Source organism: Dipodomys ordii, unplaced genomic scaffold (genome assembly GCF_000151885.1).
Source record: "Dipodomys ordii isolate 6190 unplaced genomic scaffold, Dord_2.0 Scaffold189, whole genome shotgun sequence".
In the NCBI taxonomy this organism is placed as follows: domain Eukaryota; kingdom Metazoa; phylum Chordata; class Mammalia; order Rodentia; family Heteromyidae; genus Dipodomys; species Dipodomys ordii.
This window is the reverse complement of record NW_012267405.1, coordinates 257,289-269,368: the sequence shown is the minus strand read 5'-3', so window position 1 is coordinate 269,368 and position 12,080 is coordinate 257,289. Positions and strand designations below refer to the sequence as shown.

At 46.0% G+C, this 12,080-nt stretch overlaps 1 protein-coding gene across 3 annotated transcripts in view; it reads left to right on the top strand.

The window, feature by feature from the left end:
* Window positions 1–12,080, top strand: part of Bnip3l (BCL2/adenovirus E1B 19kDa interacting protein 3-like) — a 25,857-nt gene that overhangs the window by 932 nt on the left and 12,845 nt on the right. The window contains exons 1-3 of one of the 3 annotated variants that reach the window (XM_013034452.1): window positions 6,242–6,333; window positions 7,891–8,071; window positions 11,425–11,497. In XM_013034452.1, the coding sequence (XP_012889906.1) occupies window positions 7,911–8,071; window positions 11,425–11,497 (234 nt within the window). In that variant the 5' untranslated portion in view covers window positions 6,242–6,333; window positions 7,891–7,910. Of the gene's footprint in view, window positions 1–6,241; window positions 6,346–7,890; window positions 8,072–11,424; window positions 11,498–12,080 lie in introns of those variants that run through there. The other 2 variants (XM_013034451.1, XM_013034450.1) reach the window with 2 other exon arrangements.

The window sequence follows — 12,080 nt, the reverse complement described above, 5'->3', positions numbered from 1 at the left end:
CGCCCCGGCGGCCGGGGACGGCCCCCCGTCCTGGGACAGGCTGCTGCCCGGCCTGGCTGGCACTTCTGTCGAGCGAAGGGTCGGGTCCCCGGGCCGCCCTGTGGAGGACTCCGTCGCCGCAGGCCGCCCGTTTTCCTTAAGCATTGAAGTGTGTCCCGCCCCAGCATGGATTTTTGTGGTGGTCGGTCGTGGTGGGGTCTGAACTCGGGGCCTGGGCGCCGTCCCTCGGCTCGAGGCCAGCGCTCTACCGCTTGAGCCACCTTCCCAGCCCCTGAAATCTTTTTTTTTTTTAAACAATTACTTTTCACACCAGATGACAGTGTGTCTTTGTCACATATCAATCGGAGTTTTAAGTTATTCTTAGTAGACTCTTAGAATCATGGATTTGAGAATGAGGTTTCTGACCTAACTGTCCTGTCCTTGTGACTCACATGGAAAGGGAAAGAGACGAGGGGCTTGGCAAGGTGGCTCCGTGGTAGAGCGCTAGCCTGGAGCTGAAGAGCGGAGGGACAGCGCCCAGGCCCATGACCGGAAAAAAGAAAAAAAGACTAGAGCCAAGGGGCCTGGCCAGGTCCACACCTGCCAGGGGCCTGATTGCATATGTATCCTAATCTCTGTGTTGTGCAGTTATTACACAAGGGGCCAGCCAGTCTTATCTCTTCTTAACGTTGTGTTTCTTGGTTGCACTCTGTTTCTTTAGGAGTGCCCCATTGGGTCAGACTGTGTATAATTTCACTGAAAGCAAAGTGATTTAAAAGAACAGCCACCTAAAATAGGGGTTTAGATACCTGTGATGTGGCGCGATGGCTGAAGTTGCTGTCAGGTGTCAAATCAGTTTCTGCTGTTTTTCTTCGTTTGTTTATTTTGTGTGTGTGTGTGTGTGTGCGCGCGCGTGCGCGCGTGTGTGTGTGCGCGCGCGCCAGTCCTGGGGCTTGAACTCAGGGCCTGGGCACTTTCTCTGAGCTTCTTTTTTTTTTGCTCAAGGCTAGCACTCTACCACTTGAGCCACAGAGCCACTTCCGGCTTTTTCTGAAGAATGGAACCCACAACTTCGTGCATGCTAGGCAAGCACTCTACCACTGAGCCACATTCCCAGCCCCTGCTGTGTTTTTCTTAGCTCTCAGGGGTGAAAGCTCCCAAGCCATGGGATACCAAAGGCTCCTTAGAAAGCATTTCATTTGGAGCAGGGCCCTGGTGGTTCACACCTGTAATCTTAGCTACTCAGGAGGCTGAGATCTGAGAATCCTGGTTCCAAGCAAGCCGGAGCAGAAAAGTCCATGAGACTCTTTATCTCCAAGAAACTACTCAGAAAAAGCCAGAAGTGATGCTGTGGCTCAAGTGGTAGAGAGCTAGACTTGAGCACAAAGAGATTTGGGGAGAGTGAGTTCAAGCCCCAAGACTGGAGGAGGAGGTGCCGGGGGGTAAGGGGAAAGATATTTCATTTGGGATAGACTGCTTTTAAAAGTTACTGAAAAGCTTTTAGATAATACCATATTTACTCTCTCTTCCCTTGCTTCTTCTTACTGTGTGCCCTTTTAGCTCATTACACAACAGCAGACTGAACAAAACAAGAAGTCTTATTGATTCCTTCAAGTGATTTTTTTTTTAAGGCACTGAGCAAAACAACTTATTCAGGCATCAAATGCTATCTGAATTGCTGATAAGTCCAAGGCCTTTGGTGGCTAATGTTGCACAACTATGAAAACGAATGAACCTCATATAGATTAGTGTGAGATTTTTAGTTGAGGATCAAAGCAAAATTTTAATAGGGAATAATTGAAATATTTGAAATAGTGTGTCCTTTCTCTGATTTTTTAAAATTACAAATTACAGGGCAAATAGACAAACTAATTACAAAATCAAAGGGATGTTTCCATTTGTTAGTTTTATTTTTCAGAAAACTGTCCTTAAAAATATTTAAGAAGTCACTCATATCCTAAGATTCAGTAGGTTGCAGAAGGTAATAATGGAATTCTTGTTTGCTTTTTTTTTTCAGCAACAATGTTCTTGCCTCAGCATTGCGGGAGTGTTCTTATTCTTAAGGTTGGCACACAAAATGCCTCTGCTTATGGCATTGTGAGTAAATCAGTGGCTGGTGTAAGCACCCACTTGTGCGAAAGTCAACATTGTCAGGAAAACCAGTGACTGTTGTAGGTCTAGCCTGGATTCCAGTCTCTGGTACCTGGTGAGCAAACAGAATGGTTTTGAGGAAAGAAGGTAAATAGAGTGAAAATGTCACTCCTGGTTAGAGTAGGAGTTGCCTGTGGGGCTTGAAAAGATGAAGGAACACGAGGAGGAATACTTTTCCTTCTTTTCCTCTCCTGAGCCTCCAAGAGGATGGAACTGGCGGTTATAAAGCTGTAAGGCTGCAGCACACAGAAAAAAATGTAATCACCATTACTGGAGCAGCCATTTCCCCAAAACTTAACCTACAGAATATGCCATTGTATACTTGTACAAACTGGCATAACAAAACAGCATTCAGCGTGTAAATAATCGTACAGTAATGCAGAAAGCTCTTGGCTCTTATTTGGAAGTGTGCTTATTAGAAAGAGTTTGCTCTGAGCTTGTTTTCTGCTGTATTGCTGGGATAGCACAAATCTCCCATCTTGCCTTGTTTCCTTCCCAAGTAAGTAGAAAGAGAACTTCCTAAGGATGTCTGGAGTTAGGACATTAAGAAATTCCTAGGCTATAAGTCAGGAATGAATTAGGTGAGGGGGAAAGAGCGTGTGTAATTTATCCATTAAGAAAGACATACCAGGCGCCAGTGGTTTGTGTCTGTAATCCTAGCTACTCAGGAGGTTGAAATCAGAGGAGCACAGTTCAAAGCCAGCCCAGGATGGAAAATCCATGAGATTCTTGTATCGAGATAACCACAATGCCAGAAATGGCACTAGGCTCAAGTGATAGACTGCTAGCCTTGAGCACAAAAGCTCAGGGACAGTAGCCAGGCCCAGAATTCAAGCCCTAGGATCAGCTCCCCCCATTCCCCCCCCCCAAAAAGTAATCTTAGCACTTGAGGTTGAGGCACAAGGATTGGCTGCATGGAGAGACATTGTCTCAACAAAACCCAGGCAGAAATATCTGTAGATTATACTGAAGTATCCTCTGCACAACAGTGAGATGCCATTGAGTTATTATCAAACAGTTTAATAAAACCAAACATGTTTTGGCTGTGAGGAAGGGTGAGGCTAATGGGAGTGTGGATGGATGAATGGAGGGAGGGATTGTGGGTGAGTACAGTCACATACTCTATGTACGGTGTGAAAATAGAACCAGGCAACCTGATGAGATGACTGGAGATGGGACAGATGTGGGAGTGTTGGAGGAGGTGATGTGAAGATGCATTGTATGCAGAAATAAACGTGGTAAATGGAACCCCTCCTTATACTTGAAGATAACATTAAAAAAGACTTACTTGAGGCCTGGGAGTGTGGCTTGGTGGTAGAGTGCTTACCTAGCATGCATGAAGCACTGGGGTTCTGTTCCTCAGTACCACATACACAGAAAAAGCTGGAAATGGTGCTGTGGCTCACTCAAGTGGTGGAGGGCTAGCCTTGAGCAAAAGAAGCCCTGAGTTCAAGCCCCAGGTTGGGGAGGGAGGGGAAAGTTTACTGGAAAAAGTCCACAAGAAAACAAAACTCAGAAAACAACAAAAAATCCAAATTTGCTTTTGTGTGTGTGACTCTACAGATAGTGCCATTGTGCAGCCTCTTGGTGGTCATGTGCATGTGTTCACCACAGCACTGTGTTTCTACAGGTGGCCTGTACACATGTGTATGTGTATGGGGGGCTACCATACTGGAGTTTGAACTCAGGACTTAGTGCTTGTTGGACTGGCATGCTACCACCTGAGCCCTGTCCACAGTGATCCTAGATGAACTTTCTGTAAGAATCACTGGATTAAAGGAAACTGATGTAAGATTCTTAATGCATATTGCCAAATCATCCTTTCGAATGCTCACGGAAGTCCTCAGTGTAACATCGAAGTATTTGAAGAGGCCCTTTGGGTAATAGTTAACCATTGCTGTTGGCTAATGGTTGAAGAACCCTAAGTTTATAAATGATGAGGTGGGATGCAAATCAGTTAATGGGTGAATGTCTGTATGGATGGACATTGGAAGATACCTGTAAACTGTGGATAAAAGTCCTTGGGACAGCGTATTGGACTAAAACTTCCAGTGCATGACAGCATATAATACATTTCCACTGGTAATGAAAACAGAAAGCTGAAGAAAAAAACAAAACCGCCTCCGGAAATCTCCATGTGAAACCATTTAAAGTTGTTTCCTTTAGGAGCAGGAATGGGAGGTGGGGGAAAGAGGCAGTTATTTTTCCCTTTATGAATTGATGGTTATACTTTCATTAAGTAGTTATACAAAGGAGTTACAATTTTATACATCATATTCTAAGTGCAGTGCATCTGGATCATGCCACTCCTTCCCTCCTCTCCCTCGTTTTTCTTCCCATGCTACCTTCCAAGTTACATTGTTCAATTTTTACATAATGTACAAAGAATATATTCACTGTATTTGCTCACTCTTCCTCCCTCCTTTCATGTGTACATTTTTACAATCAGAGGACTTTCAAACAGTAGACTACATGTAATTCTTAGAGAAGTGAACACATATGCAGCACTGAGCATGTGCGAGGACCTTACTTGTTTTCTTGTGGGCTTGGTCATTTAATCCCCTTAGTGGCTCTGAAGTGGATACAGCTGTTATCCCTATTTTCCAGAGGAGGTGGTGAAGCCCTGCAGAGGTGAAATAACCTGGGCCTGTGCAGCGGCTTCTGTGGGGTTTGGCTTCAGTCTGTGCTTTGACTGCTGCACCAATCAGCAGTGAATAAAAGTGGCCAGCCATGAGTTGCATGTGCCACGGTGCCAAAGGCGCTGGCCGAGATCACTTTTACCAAGCTCTTCTAGGTACGTCTCCAGGTTCCCAAAACACATGTTAGTTGTGTAACTATGAATCGTTAATGCAGAAAATAGAGTTCACTTGTTGATTTAGAAATCCTTCAGAAAAGATAGGAGCAGAGAATGTATCATTGTGGCTTTTTCCTCATTGGTCAGATACTTTGAGTGCACATTACTTAATTGTGTTGTAAGGAAGGCTGGCTTCCACAGAGACCCATCTGGAACTCCTGGTTCCCTAGTCCTGCGTCTGCCAGAGCAGCCCTGGAGTTTTGTTTGTTTTACACTCTGGGCTTCTGTACAGGAAGGACAGGTCCCATTGGTTTCAGAAGTTTGAAAATCCTAGAAGCAGTAAGACCAGGAAAAAAAAGTTTTATCACACACCATTCTCCCTGCCTTCTTCCCCCTCTTTCTTCTTCCCCCTCTTCCTTCTCTCCCCAATGTCTTAAATATTTTTACACATTCCAGAAACATTCCAAATATTAAATGTGTTCAGTGTAAACCTCTCATAGCTTTGCTAGTTGTATTCATTAGTTTTAAGTTCTCCGTAGTCTGTACCCATTTTCCTGTCCATGTAGAATGAGGCTGAGGACCTGACCTACACCTGTGGTTTTTGGAGCATAGCCCTGGAGCTGTGGCCGCCATTGAAGCTTCCTAGGGGGAGAGGACAGGATGATTCTTGCAGACCCTGTTCGCAGAGCATACTTTACAGATACTAACTCTTCTAAGGACGTGTGCCAGGTACTTCCTACTACCACAGTCACACACGCACGCACGCACGCATGCACACGCACGCACGCACACACTCTCTCTCTCTCTCTCCCTCTCTCTCTCTCTCTCTCCTCCCCCCCCTCCCCCCGGGTGGCAAGCAGATCCTACACTGTGGTAAGCAGCTTTGGGCACAGAGGCCTTAGGGAGTTGGGATGAAGTCATATTCACAGCCACAGTGCCTTAGGCTATCCCTCTTGTCGGGGTAACAGTGGCCTCACGGTGGGTCTGGGGTAGTCTCTGCCTTGTTTAGGGGTGTTTTAGGGTTTGAGATGGTTCTGGTGTTTTCTAGTGTTCAGCCCTAGGACTTGGGGTGGTCATAGCCCTGGTCTCACCAAACTGCTTGGTTACATTTTCTGAAAGAAAATATTTTGAGAAGAAAACTTAGAGAAAAATGCACACTTCTGTTTCTTTTGTGAAGTTGGTTTGATTGGCTGCAGTTACCAGTTCTTATTAAAATTCAGGCACTGGGCCAATAACACTTTGAAGAACTTCAGATTCCAGGGCTCCTCCCCTTTGCTGTGCCCCACCTCCCCACCCCAGTTCTGCTAGTGTCTTCCCAAATCCTCCTCCTGCCTGTAGTTTCTCCTTCCACATCCTTAGGGCTTAATGAAAACCCTGGAAAGCAGGAACTCCTGGGAGACAGCAAAGAGGCAAGTTCACGGGTATGTTTGGCGCTTGAAAGAGGAAAAAGAATGGAAAGTAGGGAGTAAAGGAGAAGTAGCAGACCTATAGGGTAGGGCTAACAGTGCCCTGTGGGCTTGGCCGTCTTCCCTGATTTTGTGAAGAACCAGCAGCCATGCAATTCTTTTTTTTTTTTTTTTTTTGGAGGGTCTGGTTGTGGGGCCTGAACTCTGGGCCTGGGTTCTGTCCCTCAGCTCTTCAGCTCAAGGCTAACGCTCTACCACTTGAGCCACAGCGCCACTTCCGGCTTTTTTCTTTTTGCTTATGTGGTGCTGAGGAATCGACCCAGGGCCTTATGCATGCAAGGCAAGCGCTCTACCACTGAGCCACCTTCCCAGCCCCTGCCATGCAATTCTTGTGATTACATTTGGGTTTCTTCTATAGGAGCTTCTTGTTGATTTGTGCTGAATGGAGTTTAGTTGTCCGCGTAGTTAGAGGAACTTTATGATGGTTCTAAGTCAGAATTGTAACAGAGGGCTAGGAATTAGTCTTTGCTCTAGGAAAATCCCATGCTGCTGTAGAGAGGGCCACCTGCCCTGGCCCTGATTTGGGCAAAAGGCTCACTTTCCCATCCAGAGCGGTCTCCATCAGCTGGCCGCACTCTTCCCTTTCTGTAGCCAAGGCAGGAGTAAGTTCAGAATTCCCTCTCCCAGACTTGACCAAGCTGTAATGTGTGTGTGTGTGTCTTTCTGTCTGTCTGTCTGTCTGTCTCTCTCTCTCTTTTTCTCTCTCTCTGTCTTTCTCTTTTGGTCGCTTGTGGGCCTTGAACTCAGGGTCTGGGCGCTGTCCCTGAGCTCTTTTTGCTCTAGGCTAGCACTCTACCACGTTGAGCCACAGCACCACTTCCAGTTTTCTGGTGGTTAATCGGAGATCTAAGCCTCCTTAGTAGCTAGGATTGCAGGTGTGAGCCACCAGCACCCCGCTAATTTGATTTCTCTTAATTCGGGTTAGCACTTGGATGTGGAGCCAGGCCTTATGGCTGGGGCTTTGGTAACAGAATGTTATTTAATTTGTGATGCAGATGTAGCACTGGCTGAGGTAGCATATGGGATATATACTCTGCTTTGTGTAAAGCTAATGTATTAAAGGTAAGGCAGGCCATGGTTCAAGCTATAGAACCACCTGCCTAGGAAACGTGAAGGTTTGAATTCAGATCCTATTACTATCAGAAAAAGTGGTCTGTCTAGTAAAGAGTAACTGTGTATTATTTTGAAAAGTAACCTTGAGGTTTAGTAAGTATTGATTGTATATAAACTGAACTTTAACCAGAGGGAAAACTGGCTGAAAGGCCTTTTTTTCTAAAAGTTAGTTTTAGATTTCTGATTTCTTCCAAGTTGGCTGATTTGCATGGGTAACTTCAGAAATGGAACAGTATAGATTTTGACTTTTATTATACCTTGTTTATTTACTTCAGAACACTTGGCTTCACTTTGAGGATCTGAATTCTTATCTGAAGCCACCATATTACCCTGTGTGTGGGGATGGGGATGTCGGCCTGGGGTTAACTTATCGGACTCGTCCAACAGGTTCCTGGGTGGAGCTACCCATGAACAGCAATGGCAACGAGAATGGCAACGGGAAGAACGGAGGGCTGGAGCACGTGCCCTCCTCATCCTCCATCCACAACGGAGACATGGAAAAGATTCTTCTGGATGCCCAGCATGAGTCAGGGCAGAGCAGCTCCAGGGGCAGCTCCCACTGTGACAGGTGCGTGAGAGCCGCGTGTGGTGCCACTGGGGAGACACTGGGTGGCCAGGCGGATTGCCGTGAGGGACCAGAATCGTTTGCTTCCGTCCTCACTTGACAGCATAGGCTTCCTCATTTATAGCAGCATCTGGATCTCGGTGGCAACAGATTGACAAGCCTCAGGTGCCCCCTGTTTCTCTAAGAAAAGATGTTTTTCTCATTCAGCTTGTATTATTTTTAGGTGTTTGTTGTTTAAAGCCCAGTGGCGTAAGTGTTTCTTTGTAACAGAGTTAATACAGCGGTCTTCTGTGCTCCTTCATCCTTTTGCCCCATCTCACAGGTCGCGCTGGGTTGTTGAGGGGCGGTTACCTCTACACTGGCTCCCCTTCCAGATGGCGAGGCTTCCAGAGTCAGGCAGAGGTCGTGTTTCCTCTTTGCACTCTTCACAGTGATGGTGCTGGCATGCAGTACGCTCAGTAAATGTTTGACTCAGAGGAACTGCTAGTTGATTCAAGTTACAGCAATATTTGCGCAGTGCACAGCTCCACACGCAATGTGTAAAGATAGTTCATTTTGAAGGCCTTCCGTTTCCTCAGGAAATTTTACTTCAGATCTACTTCTTCTGTGTTTGGTATGGGGAAGCTAATTTCACTGGTCAGGAGTTGCCTGTGCTGATGGTCAGAACTGAGGGAGACCCATGGGTAGAATGAGCCCCAGTGGTCCCGTTTGCTTTGCCGTCTTGGCACCTAACAATTCTGCGTGCGCTGAAGTGGCAGCCATGCTGTTGGTACTGCAGAGGCCTGGTGCACATGCACGTTACCCAGGCAGCAAAGGCACGTGCACAGGAAGAAGGTCAAAAGAACTTTTGAAAGCATGAGGCTTATGGGTATTTTTCTCCTTTTATGCTCTGTAACTCTTGTTACATATAATACGTACTAGTGCTTGCTAGGAAAAAAAAAAAAGACAAAAAAGGAGAAATGAAAGCCGGGCGCTGGTGGCTCACACCTGTAATCCTAGATGTTCAGGAGGCTGAGATCTGAGGATTTCGGTTCAAAGCCAGCCCAGGCAGGAAAGTCCGTGAGACTCTTATCTCCAAAAAACCACTAGAAAACTGGAAGTGGCTCTGTGGCTCAAGCGGTAGAGCACTGGCCTTGAGCTGAAGAGCACAGGGACAGCGCCCAGGCCCAGAGTTCAAGCCCCAGGACTGACCAAAAAAAAGGAGAAATGAGTGAAGTGGTGTCTGAGCCTCCCAGGTGGCTTGTGTTCTAGTCAGCCAGAGAACTCCTGTGGCTGCATGGTGGCCCCAGCGCTCTTGTCATCTGACTGGTCGCCATGTTTCTTAGAGCCTAAAAGTGCTCATGGCAGAAGCAGACAGAGCAGATGGCTCCTTGGGCACAGTTGCCATTGGTTCTGGTGCTGTCTCCAGAATGGTTTATATTAAGAAACTGGCCAAACATTTCTACATGCTTTCCATTTGCATTTCTCAAGTCATTGTTGTTGTGACCTACTTTCCCTACACATTCAGTTACATGAACCTTGATCATTGATACTGTGTGTTTATTACCTTAACCTGGTGGAGAGAAGTCACCAGCTTACCTATCTGCTCACATGGTTTCCTGATGGTTGGTTGCACTTGCACAAGTGATGGCAGATGAATTCTCCTCCAGGTCGTGTTCAGTTGAGGTTTCTAAGTATGTGAAGGGTATTTAAATGCTTTTGGATTGAATACCCATCTTATCTCCCAGTCTGCACACCTCCAGGCCTTTCAGAAGAAACCCAGAACCTAGCTCAGTAACACTCTACAGGGCTATCTAACACATTTCACCTTTCTTTCTTTCACTCAGGACCTGGGCACTGCCTCTGAGCTACCACTTGAACCACAGCCCACTTCCAGTTTTCTGGTGGTTAACTGGAGATAAGAATCACAGACTTTGAGGCTGGGAAAGTGGCTCAGTGGTAGAGTGTTTGCCTTGTATGCATGAGGCCCTGGGTTCGATTCCTTAGCACCACATAAGCAAAAAGAAAAAAGCCAGAAGTGGCACTGTGGCTCAAGCAGTAGAGTGCTAGCCTTGAGCTGAAGAGCTGAGGGACAGCGCCCAGGCCCAGAGTTCAGGCCCCACGACTGGACCCCCCCCCAAAAAAAAAATCAAAACCAAGAATCACAGACTTTGCTGCCTGGGCTGGTTTTGAACCGCGATCCTCACTCAGATGTCAGCCTCCTGAGTAGCTAGGATGACAGGCATGAGCCACCAGCTCCCAACCCCTGTATAATCTTTAAAATTTATTAGGAACCCCAAAACACTTGTTTCTGAGTTCTATACTTGAGTATTTACTGAGAAGTGAAAACTGGATGCCAGGTCCAATGGTTTAGGCCACTTGGAAGGCCATCATTGGGAGGGTAGCTGTGGCTAGTCCAAGCAAGACCCTATCTCACCAAGAAAAAGCTGGGTGTGGTTGTCAGCTGAGTGTGAATGACAGTGCATGTCATCACAGCTATGTGGGAAGTGTAAATAGGAGGATCATGATTCATGCTGGCCCAGACAAAAAAAGCAAGGCCCTATTCAAAACACCGGGGAAGCTCACCTGGTGAGTGCCTGCCTAGCCAGTGTGAGTTCCTGTGTTCAGTTCTGGTGGGGGTGGGGCGCAGAGAGATGTGGGGAAAAGAGGGAGAATGAAAACTTTAAAGCAATACTCAATACATTTTACATTTTAACATAAGCAGTTCTTCAGTGGAAAAAAATCACTTTCCTATAACCCAAAATAGTGAGAATATGAGTTGTTGTACGTATTAGCAAATCTCTTGCAATATCTGGCTTAAGAGAAAACAGCTGGATTCCCATCTGCTTTTGCATTCAGTCTGTTGTACGATCACACATCTGGTCACCTTGGGAAGACCCACTGTGTACTCATGAGAAAATGATAAAGGGGCAAACCAACCCTCACAGTACTGCGAAGCATTAACCTCTCAGACCCTTGGGAGGAATCTGAGAACTGCGGGGTGTTGGGTGGCTGTTGGGTGGCAGTAGAGGTCAGATTTGATGATAAAAGAGCCCCAGGGTTTCCAAACTTGAAGATCATTTTACCTTTAATGGAAGGAAGAGCCAAACATGAAACAGTGATGGTCCTATACTTTCTTTACGAAGGCTTCAACACCGCTGACCAAGTCCAGAGCACCCCCCCCCCAGGAGGCCTTCCCTAGCTTAGCCACATACGCCACATCCAGCTTGCTTGTGCAGAGTTATGGTATACTTTGGGATATGCTGATTTTCCAAAACCATTTTACTCTTACCTTTTACTTTTCTCATTTCTAATAGAGGCAAATTTATGTGGTGAAAAGAACAGTAAAACTAATGGCTGAGTTCTTTCTTTCCTAGCCCTTCCCCACAAGAAGACGGGCAGATCATGTTTGACGTGGAGATGCACACCAGCCGGGACCACAGCTCTCAGGTGTGTGTGTGACTGATGACAGTGCGCAGCCAGGAAAGGTGTGTTTTGATGAGAGATACTAAAGAAGACCGGTTAGGATGGTTTGGAGCTCTTCTAAATTACTCAGTTCCTGAGTATTGATGTAAGGGAACATAGTTCTTGTTACAGTTCTTTACTGCTGAGAGTTTGGGACCTGTTCGTTCTTAAGAGTGGACAGCTCTGCTCTACAATGGATCATCCCAGTGTTCCGGGTGAGTTTCTTGAGTTCAGAAACAGAAAACTAAGACAGATGTCTTGCTGCGGGCCACAAAAATAAATGAAGGTTAGGTTAGGTCTGAAAGTTGTCATCTGAAATCAGAGCAACAACTTTTTAGATAAATTGCAGTAGCTAAAGGAGAAACATTCATCTAATTAAGCAAGCCTTTTTTATCTCCTAGTAAACTATATCTTCTTTAAATCAAGACTTAAAGAAGATATAGTTTACTAGGAGATAAAAAGATTGGATATAGATTTTTTTTTTTTGGGTCCAGTCGTGGGGCCTGAACTCTGGGCCTGGGCGCTGTCCCTCAGCTCTTCAGCTCAAGGCTAGCACTCTACCACTTGA